The 26,567-nt window shown below is 45.6% G+C and overlaps 1 protein-coding gene across 3 annotated transcripts in view; it reads left to right on the top strand.

The window, feature by feature from the left end:
* Positions 1 to 4,513: 4,513 nt before the first annotated feature.
* The window catches only part of KLHDC4 (kelch domain containing 4), a 104,875-nt gene continuing 82,821 nt past the window's right edge, over positions 4,514 to 26,567 (top strand). Inside the window, exons 1-4 of one of the 3 annotated variants that reach the window (XM_072636279.1) lie at positions 4,514 to 4,792; positions 10,359 to 10,450; positions 16,472 to 16,527; positions 20,017 to 20,115. In XM_072636279.1, the coding sequence (XP_072492380.1) occupies positions 20,030 to 20,115 (86 nt within the window). In that variant the 5' untranslated portion in view covers positions 4,514 to 4,792; positions 10,359 to 10,450; positions 16,472 to 16,527; positions 20,017 to 20,029. Of the gene's footprint in view, positions 4,793 to 10,358; positions 10,451 to 16,471; positions 16,551 to 20,016; positions 20,116 to 26,567 lie in introns of all 3 variants that reach the window. The other 2 variants (XM_072636276.1, XM_072636278.1) reach the window with 2 other exon arrangements.

Below are 26,567 nucleotides of genomic sequence, written 5' to 3'. Positions count from 1 at the left end.
GCTTTTTCGAGAAAGGGCATTCGCGCCTGTGCTCAAGATGGCGATGGCTGAGGAGGGCGAGGGTGTGCCCTGCACAGCAGTTTTTATAGTCAGAGTCTATAAATACCCCCACCCTAACCCCCTTCCTCTTAGCCCATTGGCTGAGCCTTGAGGGTACAATCTATCCATGGAAAATCTACCCCAGCAATAAGGAATAAGTAGACAAGAACTATTTTTGGCAAAGGATGGTAAGGGAGTCTGGGAAAGGAGATAAGGGAGTGAGCAAAGGCAGTCTGGGAGGATGCAAAAGCAGTCTCTGTCAAGTACTATCTCGTAGCACAAAAAGAATTTTAAGAAAAATAGGATCTCTGTTGTTTGATTTCTCAGTGTAGGGTGAGACAAATGGGGCTGACACAAGGGGTCCCTGAGGGGTCTTCACTAAATATACCTGTTCCACTGACAGGTGAGAAGACTGAGGTAGACAGGGGTTAAGTGACTTCCCTTTGCTAATTATTTCTCATTTATCCTGTATAGCGCTTGCTTTGTCAGTATTTGCTTGAGTGTTATGCTGTCTGTCGCATTAGCTTGCAGGATTCTTGAAGGCAAGGATTGTCTTTTACCTCTTTTTGTATCTTGGGGGCTTAGGGCATAACCTGGCACATAGTAGGTGCTTAATTAATGTTTGATTGATTGCCTTGCCCAGGGTCACACAGCTTGCGTCTGAGCTGGATGATGATCTCAGGTCTTTCAGACTCTTGAGTCTAGCTCTCTATACACCGAATCGTATAGCTGACACTAAATTTGGCCAGGTCCATAATCATGTTGGCTTTAGGGTGATGGATTCTTCCATTACAGCATCTTTTGAGGATGGTGTGCTAAGTCACTGAGGGCTTGTCATCTTTATTGTGTCTAGAGAGCTCTCATATTAACAAAATTACAAATCAATGAACCTTGCTAAGCCTACATGATATTAATAAGAATACATACCTTGCAATAAGAGTAACACCAGTGCCTTCTTCAGTGGGGGTGGTGCTCCTTCCACCAGTGTAGCTCTCTATGGCTCAGTAGACAGTTTTTGAAAGTTGCTATGGCTGAAGAATTCCTTATTCTAGAATCAACCTGGTAATGAGACTCTCTGAACTTGGCTAATGTCCCCAGGAAGGGTTTCCCTGGGAACATCATCATATGGCCTTTAATTCCCATCTTTGACACAGACTAGCTGTTTGACTGGGGGCTGAGTCATTCAATCTTTCAGTGTCCAGGCAGTCATATCCTAAATTACATAAAAGTTGCTTCTGTGCATAGGGATTCCATATAGTAGCAAATCATGAGGCAGGTATCTAAAAAGTATTGATAATAATATTTGCCCTTCCTACCTCTTTATGACCCCTCTATCAGCTCTCTGTCTGCAGCAGAATGTCTATATAGGATCATCAGTCAATGAACATGTCAACTACTTCCCTGAAGGAGGATATCCATTATCCATTTAGCACCAAGGCCTCACTCACCACTCACCAGGACAGAGTAGATCTGAACTGATAAAGTATATTTTGCTTTATATCCATATCTGAGGAGATCAGTAAGTACAGCATTGGACAGTGTGTGGTACATAGGTCTCAGTTCAAATCTGACCTTAGATGCTGGATACATGACCCTGGGCAAATCACTTAACCTCAATTTCCCCATATGTATAATGAGGATAATAATAGCACTGGTCTTCTAGGATTTTTGTGATGATAAAATGAGACAATATTTATAAAGTGCTTTGTAAACTTTAAATCACTAAATACACTATTCTGTGTAATCCTGTGTGGCAGGTTAAGAAAATATTGCTTAGTACTTACTGGTTAGGCTGAACAGGAGTTGCAGGAAGCTTCTTATTTACATAACATATTTGCATGAGGTTAATACCGTTGCTGACAATCCACTTCCTTCCAAGCCTGGTAATTAGCAACAGAATTTTACCCTTCTCTCTGGGACTTTGGCTCACAGATACAGTGGAGTTATCTGATCGCACAAATGTACACACACTCAGGCAATGATATATTAGAGCTAAGATAATTCACCAGGTTTTAAAATGTGAGTTTCACCAAAATAGGACTTGGTAGTTAATCTTTCTTCTATTTTTGGTCTATGGTCTCATTTTTAATATTCTGTTCTCTTTCTTCCTGGTAATGAGAATCACACCCTGGCGTAAATCACTATGACATACATTATGGTCCAAAAGCCTCCAATCTAATTTTGTGAGTCCTTTAGAGGTAGAACTATATGGCTACTACATCCTCTGTCCAAAGAGTTCTTTGGGAGTTTTGGGGGATGGAATGAAATAAACTCCAAGGTTCCATGTGGAAGTTCTGATGTTTTCCTACATCATAAATTAAGATGAAATCATCCATGAGAAGCCATGATGAGGAATACAATGAAGAGTGTAAGCAGTTTTTTTTTTTACTATGAAGCAACCAAAAGGAATTTGTTTTATTGTTTTACTTTTATTTGCATTTTTAAAAATAATAATTATTAATTTATTTGTTTTCAGTTTTCTACAATCACTTCCATAAGTCTTAGATTTTTCTCCCTCTCCCTCTCTGAGATGGCGTGCAATCTTATATGGGTTTTGCACATACATTCTTATTAAACACATTTTCCCATTGATCATGTTGCATAAAAGAAATAAAATGAATGGGAGAAACCATGAGAAAAACCAAATCAAAACAAAACATAACACAAGAGAAAATATTCTGCTTCATTATGCAATCCGATTTCATACTTCTTTCTCTGGATGTGGAAGGCATTTTGCCTCAAGAGTCCACTGGGAATATTTTAGGTCCTTGCATTGCTGTGAAGGGCTAAGTCTACCAGAAAAATTCCTTGCACACTGTGGTTGTTGCTGTGTACAGTGTTCTCCTGGTTCTGCTCCTTTCACTCAGCATCAGTTCATATAAGCCCTTCCAGGCCTCTCTGAAGTCCTCCTGTTCATCATTTCTTTTAGCACAATAGTATTCCATTACATTCACATACCACAACTTGTTCAGCCATTCCCCATTTGATGGGCATCCCTTGATTTCCAGTGCTTGGACACCACAAAGAGAGCTGCTATAAGTATTTTTGTACATGTGGGACCCTTTCCCATTTTTATGATCTCTTTGGGATACAGTCCTAGAAGTGATATTGCTGGGTCAAAGGATATGCACATTTTTGTAGCCCTTTGGGCATAGTTCCAAATTGCCCTACAAAATGGTTGGGTCAGCTCACAGCTCCACCAACAATGAATTAGCGTTCCAACTCTCCCACAGCTTCTCCAACATTTATCATCTTCCTGTTTTGTCATGTTAGCCAATCTGATAGGTGTGATGTGGTACCTCAGAGCTGTTTTGATTTGCATTTCTCTAATCAATAGTGATTTAGAGCATTTTTTCATATGATTATAGATAACTTTGGTTTCTTCCTCTGAAAACTGCTTGTTCATATCCTTTGACCACTTATCAATTGGGGAATGACTTGTACGTAGATAGTTTTCTCAGAAAAATATAAAGTTCATCTGGATGGTCTGAATTAGATCAATGCATATTGACCTGTTATTAGGGGGTGGGTGAGAATGAGCTGTTTTCTCCCCCTTTTTAAAAGGGCACAGTGAATGAAAGTGACAAATTAGGATTCTTTTCCCCTAATCATTGAGGTAAGGAGGCAAGTTCCTCCACAATTCCACAATAATTCCAGGTAGATTTTTTTTTAAATTTTGGGCATCTCACATTCCTTCTCCCTCTTTTATTGTCAGTGCCTGATGTAGGGGGTGGAGGAGTAGTCAGCATTCCCATTTTCCTTTATTTAAGCGATCATTTAAAGGTTTACAAAGTGCTTTCTTCACAAAAATTCTAATTTAAGTTGCTTATCATTTATGCCCACTTTCCAGATGAAATCAGCAAATCCACAAGGCAGCTAAGTGGATCTGGAGTGAAGGGAAGACCTGAGTTCAAATCTAGCCTCAGACGCTCACTAGTTAGCTGGGTAATACAGGATTTAACCCTTCTAAACCTTAGTTTCCCCATCTGTAAAATGGGGATAACAGTAGCACCTGCGTCTCTGGGTTGCGGGACGATTGAAGGCGATAAAAATGTGTAAAGCGCTCCATGAAGGACGGCTCTTACTGTGAGATGGGAATTGTACTGTGCTGAGCCATGCACAGAAAGTTGAGTCAGGTCCTGCCCGCAGGAAGCTGACAGTCTACATTAGCACGCACACAAGTGTATATATGTGTGTATATATACATATGCATATACACACATATACATACACACACGTAACTTCGGGTAATCTGTTAGCCTCTGGGGGGGCCCATGCTCTCCTCTGCAGAATGAGGGTGTCAAGGCAGGTCACATCTACGCTCTAAACCCTGGGATGTTTCGGGCAAGGGAAGGGAGCCCTAGTGACGGCTGAGAGTCCTCCTCGCCCTCAGGGGGCGCTTGTCCCAACTCTCCCCTCTCGAGGCGTTTCCTCTGTAAGTGTCTCTCCTCCTCGCGCCCCTTCCAAGGCGGAAGTGACATCACGGAGGTCCGGGGAACGGGAAGTGGCGCGATCTCTGTGTTGCCACGTGAGTTTCGCGGTCTCCCTTCCTGGCCGGCCCGCGTGGAGCCAGCGAGACTGGGGGAGGGGGCGTGGCGTCGGCCCTTCACACTCGTTTTCACGGTCCCGCGCGGCCGCCGGCCAGGGCAGGAAGATGGGAAAGAAGAACAAGAAAGAGAAGAAGGGGAAGGGGGCCGAGAAGACCGCCGCCAAGATGGAGAGAAAAGTGTCCAAGCGCTCCCGGAAAGAGGAGGTAACCGGGGCCGGGCCTCCGGGGGCACGGAGCGGCCGGCCGGAGTAGGCACGAGGCTGGCGGCCGACGCGCGTGGGAAAGGCGATCAGGCGCGCCCAGACGTGCCCCTGGTAGCCTCCCGGCGGGCCGGAGGGCACGCTCTGCCCTCCTTGTGCCCATTTTACGGAAGGGAAACCGAGGCCGAGACGGGGGAGCCGCCCAGTTAGCGTCGGAGGCGGCCTTGGAACCCGAGGTTTCCCGACGCCGCGTCACTCGTGTCGTCCCACGCCTTAGCTTGGAGACACCGGTCCCGGGGGCCAGAAGGCCTGGGTTCGAGTCCGGCCCCAGCGATGCCGTCCCTTTCCTGCTTCAGGCTCCTCCTTAAATGAGAATTGCCCTTAGAGAAACGGCCCAGCCCAGGCGGCTGCAGATCCAGGGAGGCCGTGTGACCCGGCAGGTCATTTGACCTCTTAGTGACACTTTTGGGGGCTTGTCACCTGGCCCCCAGTCCATTTGAAATGTCTCCTCATGGGTTTTCCAGCTTCTCGACCCTTCCCATAACTTGTTAGTTCAATAAACGTTGGGGATAGAAAAAGAAAAAATTCCTTGTTCTCTAGGACCTCCCAGTCTCACCGGGTGGAGAACACGCCAACGGAGCACATTATGTACGGGAGTAGTAGGAGGTTAGCAGAGGGAAGTCACTTAACCTCCATGTGCCTCAGTTTACCCAGCTGTAAAAAGGGGATAACAGCAGCATCCCCCTCTATGGGCCAGGGACACCGGGTGGAGTATACAGGAGGAAAAGCCCAGCAAAAAAACCGGAGGCAATCTCTGCCATCATGGAGATGACGTTGTAATGAAGGAGCCAAGGTGCAGACACCTATGTACAAAGCATGTGTGTGTGCATGTGTGTAACTGTATGGATACATGTGGGCGTATTTATATACACACACATGTACTATGTACACATATATACCCAAATATGCTTAATGTGTATTTATGCACACATGTACACCTACTTATATATATACATACCCTCATATGTGTGTGTTTGTGTGTAAATATATATGTTCACATATTCATATATACTTACATGTGATATATATGTATACACACATATCTATCTATCTATCTATCTATCTATCTATCTATCTATCTATCTATCTATCTATATTTCAGAGTGTGTGGTAGAAGAATAAGATAGGAAGGGACCAGGTTGTGAAGGACTCTGAATACCACATAGGGGTTTTATATTTGATCCTAGAGGTGATGTGAAACCACTGGAGTTTGTTGCTTAGGGAGGTTGGCAGGGTCAGACCTGCCCTTTAGGAAGATTCATCTGACAGCTAAGAGGGGGCTAGACTGGAGTGGGAAGAGACTTGCCAGCAACCACATTGGCATACTAGAGCCTGCGCCAGGGTGGTGGCAGTGTCAGGGGAGAGATGTTAGGAAGGTGGCATTGGAAGGTCTTGGCAGCTGATTGTGTGTGGGTTGGGGAGAAGGAGTAAGGGGTTAAGGATGGCAGTTAGACCATGACCCCCAGTGAGTGGGAGGGTGGTGGTGCCCTTGGCAGTAACAGGGAAGTTGGGAAGAGGAGAGGGTTTGGGTCAGGAAGACAGTGAGTTCCGTTTTGGACACGAGTTTAAGACATGTCTCCAGAGGGCTGCTGGAGATGGGACAGCGGAGGTCAAGAGAGTTCAGGGCTAGATCGTTAGATCTGAGAATCATCAGCAGAGAGAAGACTGAGTGGGAACTGATGGGATCAAGCAAAAAGATTTGTCAGAAGAAGAGATGACTGTTGGGGCTCCCCAAGAGGGCCAGCAGGCATGACTTGGAAGGTGACCCATCCAAGGAGACCAAGGAGTTGGATTGGAGGAGAACCAGGAAAGAGCAGGGTCACAAACCCCCAGGGAGAAGAGGGTCCTCACCAATATCAGAGGCTGTGTAGCCGTAAAGAAGGATGGGGACTGAGCATAGACCGCTGGGTTTGGTAATTAAGTGATCACTTTGATGAGAGCCGTTTGAGTTGAATGATGAGGTTGGAAGGCAGATGCAGAGTTAAGATGGTAAGGGGGAAGGAAGTGGAGGCACTGATTGTAGATGGGCAGTGAGCATTTATTAAGTGCCCGCTGGGTGCTGTGCTAAGTGCTTAAGAAAGCTTTCTTTAAGAGTTTAGCTACCAGAAGGGGGAGGGATAAGGATGACTGCTAGCTGAGCTGGTGACAGGGGGAGACGTAGGCAGAAGATGAGGGAGAGGAGGGGTTTGAACTGGGGGCCCTGGGCAGAGATTGCTGTAGTCTAGGAGGCAGTGATACCTCCTGTGATGAGGTAGCAGTGGTCCTGGAGAGGAGTGGGAGGGGGAGCTAAGAGAACTTTGTGACCAGTAGGAGTAGGAGATGAGGGGAGGTGTTGGTCATGGCAGGCCATGGAGGGAGCAGGGTTAGGGGGAGAGATGATGCAGGTGCCTGATGGGGACGAGGAGACAGGATGGGGAAGTGGAGAGGCTGTGGGTGAACCAGTGGAATGTGGCATCAGAGCCCCCAATAGAAGAGGTGACCCCAGGCTGCTGATGTCGGAAAGGAGGGAGTAGCAGCCAATTCGAGGGTTTGTAGAGAGTGGAGTGGGCAGGGAGGAGGCTGAGGGAGGTGATGGGTAGGTACAGCATTTTCAAGAAGGATGGCAAAAGCAATAGACATTAAGAACCTAGTCTGTACATAGCACTGTAAGCTGCTGGGCCTGTGATTTCAGTGGTATAGGGAACTCCCAGGTGAGGACACGTCCTCTCCCAGTGTTGGCTGTCACCTTCACTGAAATCCCACAACCTGTCTATGTCTATGGCTTTCTAGACCCAAAGCTTTCTCTGCACTCTGCTTTGCTTCTTCAAGCTGTTGAACAAATATTAAGAGATCCAGCAAAGAGAGTGAATGGAGTAGAGGGCCAAATAAAGGCATGGGGGCCTCCTGGGACTAGGGATTGGTCTTGGGACATAGTCAGGGACTCAACTTGTGGTGAGTGGGATGTCGTTGAGAGGCATGGAAAGAATGCAGGAAGGATTTGTTGGGATTTGCCATCCTTGTCTTTGTCAGGCCAGCCCTTCTACCCTGGTCGTCCCTCTTGTCTTGCATGGAGCTCTGACCGCATCACTCCCTGCCTTTGTCCGGCCAGCATCTGCCTCATTTCCTGAAGAGCACGTGAAGTCTTCCCCTGGTGGAATGGGTGGATAGAACGGTTTGTTCCAGTGACCATGAAGGCAGCTGAAGCAGGTGCTGTGGACTGCTTAGAGCTTGGTCAGACACTGAAGATGCCAAGGTTATCCACTGCATCCTGAGCCATTGCCAGCTATCTTGACTGTGTTGTGCCACTGGACTATGATGACTGGAGGAGAGAGTGAGACTGACGACTCTGCGCAACTCTGCCTCACTTAAATCCAATTATGCACGAATGGAAGATATCACCCTATCTATACCCAACCTGTGGTAGAGCATTCTGAGCTCATATTGGTCTGATCAGCCACAGTCGGACACACTGAAACTTGAGTTTGTCATGGTGATGTCATTTTGGTCCTCCTCGAGAACAAAGGACAACAACCAGCCAGTTGTCCAGTGTCTGCCTCGTTTCCTGAAGAGAACACATAAACTCCAACATGTGAAGTCCTTCAGAGCCTACCTTTCTGACTGCACTGATCAGTCAATAATCAAACATTGATGAGGCTCCTACTCTGTGCCAGGCATTGTGCTAAGTGCTGGGGATGCAGCCCCTGCCCTCCACGAGCTCTGTCTCCTGGATCATCCACCACTCCCTGTCCTGCTCCCTGCACGCTACAGTCCAGCCAAAGCAGCCTTTGCTCCACTCCTCCCACAGGACCCTTGCTCCCCTCTCCCTGTGCCTCGATGCTGGCTGTCCCCCTCCCTCATCATCTGCACCTCATAGCGTCCCTTGCCACCTCCAAGACCCAGCACCAGCCCCATCTTCTTGACTCTCCCTCGCTTGTATTTGGGTCGTAGTTATTCTGCATCTGCTGCCCTTCTTACTAGGTTGGAAGTTTTTTGCCACAGTGCCTGGCACAGAGTAGGTGCTTTATAAATGCTCATTGATCGACTGCTTGAGGACAGGGGTTGTTTCTTTTCTTTTGTTTCTTCTTTTTGTCTTTCTGTCCCAGTCACCTATCAAAGATCCTGGCACTTAGCGCTTAAAATACTTGTTGACTGATTGTTGATTGAACAGCTATGTAAGCAATGTAAGTCCAGTGTTGTGGTTTTGGGTTTTTTTTTTGTGCCATAAATTTGTAGTGGGTAAAATTCATTTGATTGGGACAGGAGCAGAGAATTCAGACTCTGAGGCATGTGGTCTTACAGAGAGATGGCAGTAATTTTAGGGGAGTGGCCAGCCAGACATGCTGGTAGCAAACTGAGGGGTCAGGGCTGGATCTGGAGCCAGGGAGATGGTCAGGTGAACAGAAGGGGAAGGAGACTGTAGGTTACAGGAAGAGCTAAGAGCAGCTTTGAGATGAAGGCCAGAGTGTTGGAGAGGCCGAAGAAGAGGAGTCTGGGTTCAAGGCTTGATGTTTTCAAATGGGGTGAGGAGTGGGTATTGCAGAGAGATTCTGCTTCCAAAATCCACAGCCTGGAATGTAGATTGCATCTAGTATCCTACTTACTGTCTACTGGAAGGGCCATAGTCCTTGACTGCCTACACTGTGTGTCCATGGGGAAGAACTCAAGAAATTCAGGCATTTATGCAGAATAATTGAGGCATGTAAACATATGCATGTATATATGTACAGAGAGCATTTTATCAGAGTAGGATTCAGACTTGTAGAAAAATCTATCACTTAATCAATTCAACTATTTTATTTTTTGAGCAATTAAGTAGTTTTTTTTAATGATTTTTTATCAATATACCTTGTTTGTACATTACTTAAAACTTCGCGCTCTGCCTCCTTCCTCTTCCCTGAGAGAAGTCTCATATAACAAAGAATTTCTTTTAAAGATAGAAGAGAAAACAAATTAGCAAAACCAATCAGTACATTGAAATATCTGACATTCTATGCAGTATTCCCAATCATGGACTCCTTCCCCCTACAGCTTAGCAGAATTTATTAAGTGCTTGCTCTGAACCACTAAATAATAGGCCCATCAAGTGGGTATTCCTTCCTTTTGTCTGAGGATGTGTTCAAAATTTCAGTGTTTTAAATGGATGAAAAAAGTAATTATATGTATGTTTATGTGTCTCCTCTAGTCAGGGGATAGGGACAGAGAGAGTGTTCCAGTGCTTTCATTGGTATAGGGAGCGTAAAGTGAGAAAACTCCCCCTGCCCTGTTAGGTTAATCTGCTCTGCAGCAGATGGTTGGCACCCAGGAGCTGCCCGGGGTCCCGCAGCCAGGATGTGGCAGAGAAGCCTTCAGCCCAAGTCTTAGCTTCAGAGCCAGCTGTGGATGATGCACCTTGCTGCCTGTCATCCCTTTCTTAATAAAGTCACACTTTAATACAATCAGAAAGGAGGGTTAGACAAAAGGGAAGAATAATCTCTTATGATGAAGGGGGAGAACATCCTCACTTTCTTCCTTCTTGAATTCTTCCTTCTTAGGAGGACCTGGAAGCTCTGATAGCACAATTTCAGACCTTAGATGCCAAAAAGACTCAGATCATAGAGACGTCGTGCTCTCCACCCTCACCGAGGTAAGAAAACAGTGCAGTTCTTGTCTTTAGAGTGCTCAGCAGAGGCTCTGACACTTTACTTCTGTTGTGGAAATTGGAATCATGCTTTGGGTATTGACATGATGTTTTCCTAAATGACCAAGCAATTTGGAGATTACAATCAGAGAAACTGCTGTGCAGAATCAGCTAGAGTGGGCTTATTTCCACTTCCTTCTGTAGTACCAGAGAGAGAGAGTGAAGAAATTCAGCTAGATTGTCATGTAGTTACATGGAAATACTGAGCCTCACAGTACAAATGCCCAACAGGAGGGAAAGTGTGCAGAAGCTTGAAAGCACCTGTCTCATTTTCCAGCTGTTAACATTTGGAGGAAAGAATGGTGGGGCCTCCAGGCCCTCCTCTCGCTCCATAAGAGGCATTTTAAAGACATAGAAAAATGTGACAAACTGAAAATCAAGCAGGGCTTTTCCTGTGCTTGTTCCAAAATGCTTTAAATCTTAGGTGAAAGGGGCAATTATAATTTAAAAATGCATTGTGTGTAAGCCATCTTCAGTGAATATGTCTACTGGCTGGCAACAATCCAAAGCCTTTTATAGAGTTTTCAAGTGTTTTGTGATAAAACATGCAGTATTGAACAGACTGGGTCCTAGTATCACTGATTTTTGAATCTTGGTTATTTTTTGTAATCTGAATCTTTGTAAGTGAGTTGAGGAAGATCAAAGACTTCTTGTTTGCCACTAACAGATTAGAAAACAAGATGGCACATCTATGCTTGGCCACAGCAGAATAGCAAAACTCACATTTCCACAAGACTTGAGAGTGTGGAATGTTTTCCTCCCATTAACCCTGTGTGGGTGGTGATGTTTTTATCCCTTTATTGTAGATGAGGAATTGAGGCAAGGGGAAAGGACTTGCTCACAGTTACTCAGCTAGTGTTGGAGTCAGGTTGGGAGACTGTTTCTCTCCTGACTCATAGATGCCATGCTCATTGAACTACCCCCTCTACTCTCTCCCTCTTTTAGAGGCAGAAGAAACTTTACTTCCAAGAACTGGGTTTTTTTTCCCCTCTGTTGTTTTATTCTAAAGGAAACTTAGGAAGACCTAAGAGTCACTGGATGACATTGTCATGAATCTGAATGCCAAGCTAGGACTGAGGCCCTTGAGGCCTTCCCCATATCAGGTGTGAGAAGTGGTTTTCACAAATCTCAGGTCAAGTGGATTTAATTATCATCTAATCAGAGGCTTGGGAGTGAAGTGACAGACAGTACTGACATTGAACGCACAACACCTGAACATAGCCTTGGCAGCTTCCTTAAAGCCAGAGGCCTTTATTCTGCATCTCAGAATTGGAGTTAGGGCATGAGGTGGCACCATGGGGATGCTTTCCCTTTCTATTCCGTCCACTCTTCCACTTGTGGAAGGAGCCTGGGTTCTGCGACAGACTATTGGCCCCTCAGCAGAGCTGAAAGGGCCGCACAGCCATGTGGACACCTTTTCTGACTGGGACCAGTGGAGGACAAGGAAGTGAAAGAACTTTGCCAAGGTCTCAGTGGTGGTATAGTGGAGGCAGCCTTTGAGCCATGTCCTTTCCCTGCTTATCTGGTGAACTCCCCTGCAGAGGCTGGAGTCTGGACTGGTGTACCTTTGTGACTATGGGCAAATCATTTCCATTGCATTCCAGGTGTGTGGGGCAGCCCCCGTGCGTTTATTAAGCACTCATTCTCTTCCAGGGATAGTACTAAGTACTGGGTACAAATTCAGAAAAAGAGAAGGGTAGTCCCTGCTCTCAAGGACCTGACATTCCCCTGGGGGAGGCAGCTCATGAAAGGGACTGAGAACTGCAAGGGGGCAAGTGGACAGACTGGGGGAGGGGCTTGGGGGAGGGGCTCCAAGAGGAATGGCTGCCTCTCTAGGGTGAGGAGGCCATCTTTATTTCAGTATGATTAGTTTCCCCTGTAATTCATGCACTTTATTTTATGCATTTAAAAATATGCATGAAGGGGGAGGGGGGAGGTGCAGGGTGGTCCATGAGCCTCTCTAGACTGTCAGAAAGATTGATGTAGCAAGAAAAGGGAAACATCTGCTTTTGGGGGTGGGGGCCACTTCCTAAGGAGCCCCCTCCAGCTTGGCTAGCTGCTGCTGTTTTGTTTTCAGTAAAAGCTTTGAGCAATCTTGCCTTGCTCAAACAAAACAAATGATTTTATTCTATGATAGTTTATGTGCCAGTGCTGTGTGACATGCTGGGAATAGAGGAAAAAAATGAAACAATTCTTGCCCTCACTGTGCTTTTAGAAAAAGCCAATTAGAATTTCTGTCAGAAAAAAAACCAACCAACCAGCCATGAGCACAGACACCAAATATGTGCTAAGTAAGGACAAAGTGATCTCTGGGAATTGGGAGGAGGACACTAGAAATTGGGTGAATCAGGGTGGGCTCTGTTGGGGAGGTGACCTTTGACCAAGTCTTGAGAGAGTGTGGGTGAGTAGGAATGAAGTCCAGGTATGGGGGATGGCCTGCAATGGCCCCAAAATGGCAAGTGGAACAGCATGGAGCCAAGACTGCCTCAGAATGCAGGACTTGTGATGCTAAGCAATGCAGGGCTATGGTCAGACTTACAGTGTGGGGGACAGGTTTGATAGGAGAGGGCTTGGAGGCAGGAAAAGGCATTTAGGAAAGGTAATGAGGGCCTGTAAGAATGGGCAGAAGAGGTTGTGGAGGAAGAATCAATAGGACTGGGGGAGCTCTTGGGTGTGGAGGGGCAAGGAAATGGAAGGGTCAGGGGTGATTCTGAAGTTATTAACTGGGAAGGACTGGGCTGCTCGTGACAGAATGGAGAAGGTATGAGAAGAAAGATAAAACGTTCTCTCTTGGAGGTCCTGGGATGCTTCTGGGGAGCTGGAGAAGCCTATGGGACATCTAGTGGAAAATAGTGTTGGGCTGGGATGTGGCAGAGTCTAGGGCTGCGTAGGTTTGGAGGTCATCTACTTAGAGACTCTAAACTCTTGGGAGTTGATGAAATCAGTGAGGGAAAGCAGAGAGAGGAAAGGTTTAGGACAAAGCTCTGTAGAGTATCCTTACAAAGGGGTTGGGGTATGGATGAGGAATAGAAGAGAAAGGTCCCATCTTATTTCTCACCACGAGCAGCAACTGCTGACCAGCTGCCACCAAGGGTGGGGAAGCGCCTCCCAGACCCATCCTGTTTCCAGCCCAGCCCTTATAGCCATCATCCAGGGAAGCAGCTTCTGTGCCAACCCACCATCCACAGGGCAGGCAGGCCAACCTAGCTAAAGCAGCAAGCAGAAAACCCTGAGGGAAAGACAGAAGGCAGCATGTGCCATGCAATCTCCCCTGAGACCCTAAGGAAGATAGCTAGGGACCCTGAACCCAGGGATCTTGGGAATAAACCCTTGGCCATCATCCTGGGAAGCATCTGGGGGAGGGACCGCAGCTACTGAAGACCCAGAGAGAAGCCTTCTTGTCCCCAAAGCCCTTGGCTCCATCAAATGGCTCACTATCAGAAGCTAATCTGATTTTATCAGTGGAGATGACATGAAAGAGATGTTAACAGCTGCTTTGCTGGGTCTAGGAAATTTTTCATCTGATTGGCAGCTGAAATCTCCTGGATATGTCAGTGATTGGGCACTCCTTGAGACCAGGCACTGGCTTAGTTTTCTGTCGGTTTCCCCAGCCCTTAGCACAGTGCTCTGCACATGGTTAGTTCTTAATAAACACTTTATTCATGCATGATAATCTAGCAAATGATACTGAGCAGGGACCAGTTGGGTAGGAACAGAGCCAGGAGAGAGCACTGCCATGCAAACCCAGGAGGAGAGAGGAAAAGGGGGTGGCCCTCATCTGTGATTTATTTGCAGAGAAGTGATTTTCTCTTCCTTAGTTATGAGTACAGTTTTAAGCATGTTGAAATACTAAAAGAGAAGGGAACACAGCATTAGATCGAAGGAGACTCTCATTGATTAAACTCCCACCTGAGGAAGAGTGGGCCCATCGTAATGAGAGGACTTTCTAGCGATGGTAAAGTCAACGCTCCTTGGATCCATTTCTGTTAAAATGGGCCGCTTGGACCAGTCACTTCTCAGTCAACTTTAGTTTCTCTCTCAGTAATAGTGAAATGAGATTCTTTTATTTCTTACTCTTTATTGACATTGTAAGAAGTAACTGCCTGCTGGGACAGCATTTGATCGTTGATCCAATCTTATTCTTCAAACATTTACTTCCTGGCTGCCTGCGTACAAAGCCCAGTTCATGCTTAGGTGCCTTTCTAGGCACAAAACTGACCAAGGACGAGGCAGCCTTTGATGGGAGCCTCATGATGACATTTGTTTTGAGGCTAGGGTCAGTAACGATGTCGGAGCTGGAACCTGAGGCCACTTCCCAACTAGCTAGAGAACTATGGGTAACTCAGGTCACCATTATGGCCTCTAGTTTCCTCCTCTGTCCAGTGAATAGGTAAGACTAGATGATCTCTAACGTTATTTATAGACTGCAGAATGTTTACTCTCATCCAGGCAGCTCTTTTCTCACAATCCACATGTTGTATTTTTTTTTTAAACCTCTGCTGGTCCTGGGCTCCAGCTAAAAGTATGACTCATTAAGCTCACTTGGCAGTTTACAGACCACTCTCTTCCCAACTACGCTTCCAGGTAGACAATTCCAGTTCAGTATATTTTTAAAATAAGTTTTGTGTGAGGGGAAGGTGGTGGTGGCTCTCTCTTTTAGCTGCTGGCCTGCACATCTAGGAGCCCCAGGTCAGGTGGTGCAGTGGGCTTTAGAAGGCAGCCTTGGGAAAGGGTTGGAAGGCTGCTGGGCCATTGGATGGGGCAAGGAAATGGTGCCCTTCTTCCCCTATCCTCAGTGTTGCTGGCTGAGCCATAGGCTGAGGTGCCCTATCATGATGGTGAGGATAGTGATGATGATGATGATAAAAATAGCTAGCATTTCTGTTGCACCTGCTGTGGGCCCAACACTGTGCTAGGTGATTTCCAAATGTCACCTCCTTTGATCCTCATAACAACCTTGGGAGGAGGGTGCTGTTATTATCCTCATTTTATCCCTAGTTGAGAAAACTGAGGCAAACAGAAGTCAAGTGACTTGTCCAGGGTCGCACAGTTATTTAAGTGTCTGAGATTGGATTTGGACTTGAGTATTCCTGACTCTCAGCATGGCGCTCTGCCCACTGCATCACCGAGCTGCTTTGCTAGCTGTGACTCAGAGGTTCCTTCTCTGGCTAGATGATGCCCCATTTTGCAGCACACAATCAAGGCTGATTATGCAGACCTAGTGAGAGCTGACCTGGTTACCCTTTCAGCAGGAGTCCTCTTGTCTTGTGCACGTGTCTGCCCTTTTAGTCAGGGATGCATGCTTGTGTTCTTGGGATGAGCTTTTCCTTGTGACTTATGTTGACTGAGACGGTAGAGCAGAGGACTCCGATAGTAAATGTTAGTTTTGGTCAAGTTCCTTGGGACCTATGGTAGGTTTTATTCTATTGGTTAGCTTTAATTTATCTCTAATAATTATTTGCATATTTTCTCTCCTGTTAGACTATGAGCATTTGGAAGGCAGGGACTGTCTTTTGTCTTGGCACCCCCAGTGCTTGCACAGTGCCTGGCATGCAGAACATACTTAATCAGTGGTTACTGACTGACCAAGAGGAAGGACTTGAATAATATGCACACATTGTGGGAGGTGGCGGGAGATGCATCAGTAAAGACCTCATGTGTCCTTAGCAATGGCCATGAGTTAAACTCACATGCTCTCCAGTGGACTGTCAAAGTACTGGGTGGTGACTTTCAGCTGTGGTGGTTGAGATGTTTTATGTCCAGTCATTTTTTTCTCTTTACTGAGTTTAAAAGTGATGGCGTTTGTGGGTGCTCCTGGTCTGAGCTTGTGCTGGAGAAGGGGAAGAGGCAAAAGGGCTAGTGTGGGAGCCGGTGTTGGGACCACGTTTGAGCCAAGCAGCTGAGATGTGGTGGCAAGGGTTTTGAGTCTTTCTGTCGAGATCATGCTTATTTGTATCTCTCTTACAGGTTAAATGCTTCCCTGTCTCCTCATCCTGAGAAAGATGAATTAATCCTTTTTGGAGGTGAATATTTCAATGGCCAAAAAGTAAAGTATACTTTTTTTTGTCTTTTTTTCCTCACTGTCATTTTCATGAGTCTCATTTTAGTAAAAATGAATCTCTGATACAGTGATCATGAAATATGCATTTGTCCTAGAATGAGAGCAAAATAATTTTAATTCCCTTCTCATATTGTCTTGCTATCTGAGCTGTCACAAGAAATGTGAACCACTGTCCTTGACAAGTCAAACTGGGCTCCATTAAGGGAATGGAGTGACTGTGTTGGCATCAATATTGCAGAAGTTCATCATTTCTTGGGACTGCCATGGATTCAGTCTGTTCTTTGTCTTCCTTTTGCCTGGTACCAGTTTTCTCCCTGCCCAGCTGCATCACAACTTTTTGTTTCTGAGATCTGTAGCTGATGAGTGTTCTCCCTGAAGAGGGAAAGTGTTTTGGTTTTTTTAAAGCAATATTTATTGACAGTGCTGGCCCCCTCAATGCTGTGAATAAGAATGTTTCTAATAAACCAGGGCTCCCTTTTTGATTTTTCCTCAGGCTAAGGTGTTTTGGGGGTATTCCAATTAAAGCAGTGTGCCCCCCTCACTTAGCTTGCTTGCCTAGAGTCTGACTCCCGTGCTCCTGGATGCAGCAGAAGCCCACTGACTTTTCCTGGATGTCAGAACAGAGTGAACCCCAGAAATCTGGCTCCTCCAGATACCACTGGGCTCTGCAGAGACCCAGAGAGGTTAAAGATGAAGGACTTTGAGTGTGGTCATTAGTAAAGTCGCACTCTTTCCCCTAGCTTCATCATTACTATTTCATTTGAAATCAAATTGAGTTCAGAAGAGATCTGTGTCTGATCTTGCCCATCTTTCTTGGGAGGAAAACATGGTGGTTTCTACTTTTGTTGTAATCTGTGCCTAATAATCTGCTGGGTTTTGTTGTTGTTTTTTTAATAGCAGACCTAAGGATAAATTCTGTTTCACACTCGCATGTTGTTTGCCCTTGCCTACTTTTATTTACTCTCTTTTGAGTGGTTTTGACCCATTGGGTGCTGCTCAGACCAGAAGCAGACCCTAGGGGCTCTATTGGGCATCCCAGAACACTTTAGATCAGGCCTGCACAATCTGTGGCCCACCAGAGGATTTTGGGTGATTCCCAGAAGATGTTGAGGATGTTTTCCTCTATGGAAAACGTTCCTCTACATTGTGCGCAGGCCACCTAAAATCCTTTGGTGAACTGCAGGTTGTGCAGGACTGCTATAGGTAGAGAGGCGTCAGCATCAGCACCATGATTCCCTCTGTCACGGTTCTTTAGAGTCAGCCCTTATAAAGTTACCTTCTTTACTCTCTCTCCTGAACCTTATGGCTGGCCCTCCACTATTGGAGTTGCCAACTATGCATTTATACATTTGATACCCTTACTGCTGCTGCTGCCAGTGCTGGTGGCCTAGTGGATGGAGAGCAGGCGTTGGGACCAGGAGGACCTGGGTTCTGTTTCTCCTCTGCCATAACTGGCTTGTGATCCCGGACAAGAACCTCAACTGGTAATTCCCCAAGAATATCAGAGGCAGAAAGGGTACTTAACCTGTTTTAGGAGAGGGACTTTCCTCACTGGGGAGTTCTCTGTATCATTGAAATCAACAGGTCCCTGACTTAAATGCAGCTGAAATCCATACAGTGCTGTAAGGTTTGCCAAGAGTTACGTTTTCTCTCATTTGCTTGACTTCAGTTGTTGTCACTCCATCAGTTTTATCTCTTAATTTTTTGAGAGGCACCATGTCTAGGACTTCTAGAGGCTGGAATGACATAGCTTGCAATCCAGCTTTCACACTCTGTGACTCATTTTCTGCATTTGTAAAATTGTTTTAGTAAGCATCTCATACCTATTTTTAGTCAATTCTTAAGCATATATCAAGTACCGGCTACATGCCAGGTGGTCTCAGGGGGATCTGGAGGGAGATCAACATTTAAATGTGTAAGAACATCAGTTATTACAAGGTAACCTTTTTGGGGGAGATCCTAGCCATTGGAGGGGATTAGGTAAGGCTTCTTGTAGGAGCTGATGTTTGACCTCAAAGAAGGCCAGGGAGGAGATGGGGGGGGGGGGCGCATGCCTTGGCCCAGAGACAGGGGGTTGGGTGGATGGGATGCAGTGGTATTTGTAAAGCACTTTGGAAACCTTAAAGCACTATTACTGTTGTTGTCTTTTAGAGTTTTGCAGCGTTTGTTTGTGATTGTTTTGTGGTTTTCTTTCCATTTACATTGTGTATGTAAAGAATTTTCCTGACTGCTCACTCTGAAGGTTTAAATGTTGAAAGAGCTAAATACTAAAAAGAGGAATTTGCCACCTAGACATCACCCCTCAATTTAGTGAGCAGGAGAATGCCACGGTCACGCCTGTGCTGTTTGAGAGATGGCCTGCAGAGGTTGTGGCTGGGCTCCAGTGAGTCAGTGTAGAGGGCCCTACTAACACCACCAATGGCTGTTTTTATTAGTATTTTTAGGATAGTCGTTTTGTCTTTTAAGCAGAAAGGAGACTTTATGGCATCTTATAGCAAGGTCAAGTATCATTCCATGGCTTGTTCCTGTGTGCTTACCTTTTTCATCTTTTCTGGCCGTCACCATCTGTAAAGCTTTCTGCCACCAGCCCTGACACATGAGGAAATGAGCCATCATTTCCCATCTCTCCTTCTCAATTCTCTGTCGGGCAGGCCAGGCTTATTTCCATTTGCTATGAAATACCCATGGAGCCTTTGGGTTGAGGGATATTATAGAAAGAGCTTCCTTACCCTAGTTTGGTAAAAAACATTCTCACAATACTCAGGGCAGAATTTTAAACTGTAAAGGGGTTGAATTTCTTCCCCTGTATAGAGAGGCTCTGGAGAAGAGGGTTCTAATATGATGGTCTTAGGGAAGCTGTCCTTGCTTCTGTCTGTGTCTTTCCTTTTTTAGAAGATAAGTTAAAAATATTTTAGTGTTTTACTGTATTCAGAATGGCCCCTGTTGCTTCTGAGGCCCTGAATGTTGTAGATAACATAGTGTAATAGGAAGCAAGCCAAGCCAGATTTGGAGGCAAAGGACCCAAACATAAATCCCAGTTCCACTGCTGGCTTGGTGGGGACCGAGGACAAGTGGCTTGATATTCTTTACTTGTAAAGTGATCCTTAGAGATCCTTCTAAAGGCTCTAACACCTCTGACCCTGCCCCAGTAGAAGGTGTCCCAGAGGGCCCTTGAGAGTGCATAGGAAGATTTGGTTTACCCCAGAAACAGCTGGATTTTAGTATTGACTGAATATAGTTAGATTTGTATGCTTTATTCTCTGTTAGGATTAAAAGTAGACTGATTTTTGTTGACTTGCTCTGATTTCTTCTTTTTGGGGATGTTTGCCTGTTATTTGTTTTAGGAGAAAATTTATTAAGTGTGATTTGATATTTGAGATTTTCATTTAACTAATTTGTCTCATGAAGGAAATTGTTTATAACAATTAAATCCTTTGCTTCCTTTCTGCAGACTTTTTTATACAATGAACTATATTTCTACAGTATTAGAAAGAATACTTGGACAAAAGTTGAAGTCCCCAATCCACCTCCAAGGCGCTGTGCTCATCAGGTAACATAATTCATTATTTACCAAGTAATTCCACCTGGGTTTTAAAAACTTGCCTCACTTGGGGACCCTACATTTATGGATTCTGTACAGGAATTGGAATTTGTAATGAGATGATATCCCTAGGTGCTTTGGGGATTGGATTGATTGGGAAAGGGGTTGCTGAGGCTCAAGGTCTGACAGATTTTGGATTGATGTTAAACGTCAGAAACCAGTTTAAAACAGCATGAGAAAAGAGAATCAGCAAAGGCATGGACCAGGATGTCAGTAGGGATTGGCACGAGGAGTTAACCTCCTGGTTGTGCTCCTGGGAGACAGGAGTGCAGGAGACTGGAATATGCATGATGAGCCCGCTGGCCAGCAAGAATGTGTTCTCCTGAAAAAAATTGATATTTTTTGACACTGTATGCCTGCCCCAGGAGCATGTTTTCTTTCTAGAAGGCAGGCTCCAGGGCATTGTTATATGTGTGCAGTTTGATAAGAACATCCTTCAAGTAAACCCCGCTTGACTTTTGTTCCTGTGCTCACCAGGAGGCAGATGTACTTCTCAGCTGTGCCTTGGCTTCCTGAGCAAAGCATAGCCAGCATTTATGTGGTACCTGCTGTGTGCTAGGCCCTGTGCCAAGCATTTTATAAATATTTTCTCTTTTGATCCTCACAGAAACCCTGGGAAGGAAGGGTATTATCTCCATTTTACAGATGAGGAAACTGAGGCAAGCGGAGGTTAAGTGACCTACCCAGGCCCAAACAGTGTGTGTCCAAAGCTAGATTTGAACTCAGGTCTCCAGGCCAAGTGCTCCCTCCCCTCTCCTTCTCTCTCCACTCTCCCTGCCAGGAACACTTGGGTTTAGGTCTCATCTCTGATAACTCCTGGCTGTATGACCCTGGGTAAACCACTGGGCCTCTCAGTGCTCCTGACAGCTCCTACGTGGAACCTTCTGACTTGCTTTTGAGAATAGGAGCCTCCTCATTGGGGAGTTCCCCAGGTCAATCCCTATCCCTTCCTTTAGCTAAAGGATTCTTTTCATCTTTTCTACCTCTAGTGCTTAGTGTTCAGCTTTTAATTAAAAATGACTTGAAAATACCATGACTTGTCATAAAACATGGCTACTTAGATGAATCTGTGATCTCTGCTCTGGGTACTATAACTTTGCTGCTGCAGATCTCTCTCTCTCTCCCTCCCTCTCCCTCTCTCTCCCTCTCTCTCCCTCCCTCTCCCTCCCTCTCCCTCCCTCCCTCCCTCCCTCCCTCCCTCTCCCTCTCTCTCCCTCCCCCCCTCCCCCCCTCCCTCCCTCCCTCCCTCCCTCCCTCTCCCTCTCTCTCCCTCCCCCTCCCTCCTTCTCCCTCTCTCTCCCTCTCTCTCCCTCCCCCTCCCTCCTTCTCCCTCCCTCTCCCTCTCTCTCCCTCCCCCTCCCTCCCTCTCCCTCTCTCTCCCTCCCCCTCCCTCCCTCTCCCTCTCTCTCCCTCTCCCTCCCTCTCTCTCCCTCCCTCCCTCTCTGTCTTTCCCTCCCTCTTTCCCTCCCTCTCTCTCCCTCTCCCTCTCCCTCTCTCTCTCTCTCCCCCTCTTTTTCCCTCCCTCTCCCTCCCTCTCCCTCTCTCTCTCTCTCCCTCCCTCTTCTTCTCCCTCCCTCTCTCTCCCTCTCCCTCCCTCTTCTTCTCCCTCCCTCTCCCTCTCCCTCTCCCTCTCTCTCTCTCTCCCTCCCTCCCTCCCTCTTCTTCTCCTCCCTCCCTCTCCCTCCCTCTTCTTCTCCCTACCTCTCCCTCTCCCTCTCTCTCTCTCCCTCCCTCCCTCTTCTTCTCCCTACCTCTCCCTCTCCCTCTCTCTCTCTCCCTCCCTCCCTCTTCTTCTCCCTACCTCTCCCTCTCCCTCTCTCTCCCTCTCCCTCCCTCTCCCTCTCTCTCTCTCCCCCCTCCCTCTCCCCCCCCCCCCCTCTTTCCACATGTTCTACCTGTATCTTTCTGTAAGTCCTCTGGGCAACTTCTGCTTCATTTGCTTGAAGCCTTGTTTGATCCTTTAGGCTTCCCACCAAAGCCCTGCTTGGATTCCTTTTTGTGACTTGGAAGTGGGGCTTGGTGGTAGAGCCCTGGTTCATCCAGGCCTAGAAGGCTGGGAGGCTGGCGATGGGCCTTGTCTGCTCTTAAAGGATCAGGGTAGAAGGGGATGAGTTGGGGCCACAGAGACCCATGAGCAGTCAAATTTCAATATTCTTTTGGAGTTGGATCTTCTGTGTGGTTTAGTGAAGATGAGTAACCTGTGACCTTTCCCTGCCTTGAGACTTCATGTGAAGCTTTCTTAGGAAAACAGTAGTCTGGACAGATGAGCTGACTTCATTTCCCACTTTGTCAGTTGTGCTGACCAGGGTCTTAGGAATGTGTGAAGCTGTTAGAACTAAAAGGACGTTAGCAGCCGCCTGGTCCATATCGCTCTTTTTTGTAAATGCCTGTTGAGGTGAAGTCTTGAGAGGGATATGTCTGCCATCAGCCTTTTTAAATCTGTGGACCAAAAGACCTCAGGTGCATTTCTTTACCAGCAAAAATTCACCTCTTCTCAAGCCACATCTGGAGTTAAGTGAGAGGGAATACATTGTATCTTTGATTCTATTTTCTGTTTTTGCTCATTTTAAAAAATAATTGTGTCAGAACACTTTCTCCTAGCATGCCCAGAGGTGGGGCCTTGTAAGAGGGAGAGTGTGACCTCAGGTATCTCGCTCTCTCTCTGTTGCACATTCTTGGGGACACTTTCAATAGTTTCACAACTGTTTAAACTTAACTGTGTGCATACTGCACATTTTCTGTTTTAGTTAGTGTATAGACACATTTTTGTGTTGTTATAATCAGTGTCCATCCCATTTTCTGCTTTGCTTTTTTCAGTTGGTATTGGTTCAAATTCATTTCTGTGTATTAATAGCGACAGTCTTAATAACTATATAATTTTCTTTTATGCTCTTATGTCTTAGTTGGCTATCTGTTCTGTTGTTGAACATTTGTGCTGTTTTCCTATTTTCTATAGTGTAAATTTTTTGCTGTCCTTTTTTTTATAAATTTAGGAATTTACTTTCAGGAAACATTATTAATGTGTTTGTTTAACTGATGGTAGAATGAAAAGCTCTTTTCCTGACTGTCCCTACTCCTCTCTTATCAACTGGAAAAATTTACTATAGTGAAGGTATTATTCTCCTCGTTCACTATCTCTACTATTATGTGATAACATATGTAACATTTTGTGTATTTAAGCAGCAGATAAAAAGTTGGCCCAGTACTGTGCCAAACCTGCTGAAAAGTTAGAGAAATACCACATAGTAATAGAAATACTACAAAGTTGAACTTTAGGGTTTTTGAGGCAATATGGCACAGTAGCCAAGCCCTGACTTTGCCATTGGATCTGTGTGATCTTGGGAAAATCATTTAACTTCTCTAGGCCTCAGTTTCCTCAGCTGTACAGTTGTACAAAGAGGCTTGGACTAGAGCACCTTGAGTGGAAGTAACTGTGAGACCCAGAGTTAGCATGTGTCTGAGGAGGCACCAGCACTGTGACCTTCTGGCTGACCCGGACCCTCATAAACCTCCTCTGTTAGTTAGCATTGGGAAGCAGTGAGCACTTTGCCTTCATTTCCCCTGCCCCTAAAATTTGGAAAGATTGGAACATCTACTATCCACAGAAATATACTGAAAGATGGAATCAGAAGCCCAAGAGTGGGAGCCTTGTGATTTGGAAGTGTAGCAGGTAGATAGAAGTAGCAGGAGTGTAGCAGGTAGATAGAAGTAGCAGGTCTTGCGTTACAGTGAAGAGGATTTCACCCCAGAATTTGGAGAATAAAAACCAGAAGATTGGGTTGGGAGAAAGGTCTGGTATTGGTTACTGCTTAGATACATGGCAGCTAAGCCCCTTGTGTGGTCTGTGTATGTGACCTTTGGCACAGGCTGTTGTATTCACTTCAGCGTCTCTCTACAGTTTCAGTCTCATTATCTGTAGCTGGTACATTTTGTAGGTGGGGGAGTTAGTATGTTTTGCAATTAGGTTTTTAAAAAGTCATGTAAACAGTAATGATAGGGTCCTTCCTTTATTCCTTAAGAAGTGTGTGTAACAGTGCTATGTGGCCATGGTGGATGGGGTTACGTTTTCCATTCTTACCACTACTCAGTGGCACAGACTTTGGCCACACTTCCCAACTGGGTGACCCTGGGCAAGTCACAGCCTCATCTGTAAAATAGGAGTAATAATATAAAATGAGGTGGTATTATCGCTGCAAACCTAAAGCACTACGTAAATGACAGCTGTTTATTGCCATTCTTTCTGGAAGTGGATTTCTTTTAAACAAAGAACTTGTTTGATTTTCTGATTAATAGGTCTTGTTAAAGAATCTGAGAAGGTCATTTTGACCCTTATTAAACTAGATTTTTTTTAATGATTTAACAGAAAAAACCCCAAATTATGTTTTTTTCCAGGTCATAATTGGTGTTGAGACTTCCCACAGAAAAGTTTACTTGCAGAAGTTGCAGAAGAGTATAAAACAAGGGTTTAGAATGGCAAGTGACCTCTCAGTTTATCTTTAGCACTGCTGTAGTGATCCTGTGATTAGCATCACCAGGGACTCGGGGTGTCCCCACTGGTACCAGCTTCATTGTGCTCTGAACTCCTGCTGGTGTTGACTTCAGAGAGTGCTCAGGGCCAGGACCTTTCAGAGGGGCGCTCCAGCCTTTGTTGCCATTCACTTGGCCATCTCAGGGCTGATCCTCATGACTGGTTCAGGGTCATTCATTTTTCAGACATTTTAAGCACCCTCTAAATTTGGGAGGTGCCTTTCTTGTGCTGAGCTAGAGAACATAACAGTGCTAGTGGGTTTGAGAACAGGAATGCCTCTCTGCCCCCCCCCCCCTCCCCCAAAGCAAAACAAAACACACAAAACACAAAGCTTCATTTGGGAGCTAATAGAAAAATATGACCTGTACAAATGCTCTCAGTAGACAAACTGTGAAGTCAAATGAGACCTCAGGCAGGGAACTGAGCCCTCTTTGGCCTCAGTTTTTCTCATCTGTACAATGAAGAAGTTAGACTACAGGACTTTAGTTCTGTTTTCCAACTCTAAATTCCGGTGGTCCAATGAGCTAGCAGAATTCACTTTGTTTGGAAGTGCCCGGGCACCTTTATTGATAGGAAGGAGAGAAATGCTTCTTAGATATGTGGGATGTGGTCTACTCAAATGGAGGGTTCTGTAGTTTGCAGTGTCTGGGTCAGAACTGTCTGAGCGTGCCTCTTTCACATCCCTGCTGCTGGCCAGACGGGCCCTGAGGGTTGCCTGGGTAGCCCATTAGTCAGTTAGTTTATTATGGCCTAAGAGCCGTACTAGGCCGAGTGAATGAGGGGCAAAAGAAGACTTTCATTAGCTGCTCGTTGCAGAGTTAGCAAGAAGAGAGGAAGAAAAGTGAAGAAAACAAGCTGAGAGCCTTGGCCCTGGAAGATTTGGGAGAAGATCTCAGTGCTGTTTACACTTGTGTGCCTGTGCTAGAGCTAGGTCCGGTTTCCTCATCTTTAAAATGAGGGAAATCCCCATGGCCCTTCCAGCTCCAAATCTTACGAGGAAATAAGAAATGTGGACAAAAAGGTCTCCTACAAAGGATTGAAGTTTAAAACAGCAGCAGTACCCATCTTAATTGTTAAAATTTAATAGGGAATAGAAAGTTTTGTTTTAATAAAATACAACCAAAAAAGTACAAAACAAACAACAAACTTCACATGAGAACACCATCAAGGTATTATCTGGTTAGTCTCATTGGAAACAAGTAAGTCTGGAGCTCATTGGAAACCCCAGCATCTCAGGAGAGGATTTTCATCACTAACCTTCCCATTCCTGGAGGCCAGGGTAGTTCCCACCTGGCCCTTCCTTATCCCCATTCTGAAGAATTTTGAGGAGAAAAGAAAAGATCTAGGGTCTGGGGTTGCTATTTGGATTAGGACCCCTTCGAACTGTCCCATTGTCTGGGGCTGCTTAGGCTGAGTTGTATGTTTTTCAGCAGGGAGAGCAAGATCTTTCCTTTTCATAATCTTTTCTTTGTAACCTAGCTGTACAAAAGTGAAGTTACTGCACTACGCTGGGCCTGTGGGTTTTCCAACATCCATTCAGTCAATAACATGAGTATTTTGTATTGCTTTTCCACAGTCAGTATAGAAACATAGAAAATCATAACAGTGGTTGCATCTTCTGCCATCACTGTTTGGGAAATGTACCATGCAATGTTGAGAAAACCTACTGTTTTGTACATAGAGTGACCTGGAACGATGCCAGGAACTACTGATCTGGCAGGGGAGCTTCCATCCTTGAAGTATTCAAACTTAGAACCACCTGTGATCTCAGAGAATTACTCACGAGTGTTTATTAGCTCTTATTAGCTGCGTGAATGTCTGAGATAGTTGTGGCAGACTCCCATTTATCTGGAATGCTTGGGGATGGGCAAGA

The sequence above is a fragment of the Notamacropus eugenii genome, chromosome 1 (assembly GCF_028372415.1).
Source record: "Notamacropus eugenii isolate mMacEug1 chromosome 1, mMacEug1.pri_v2, whole genome shotgun sequence".
Classification (NCBI taxonomy): Eukaryota; Metazoa; Chordata; class Mammalia; order Diprotodontia; family Macropodidae; genus Notamacropus; species Notamacropus eugenii.
Note: the sequence above shows the minus strand (reverse complement) of the source record. Positions and strands in the feature narration are given on the sequence as shown.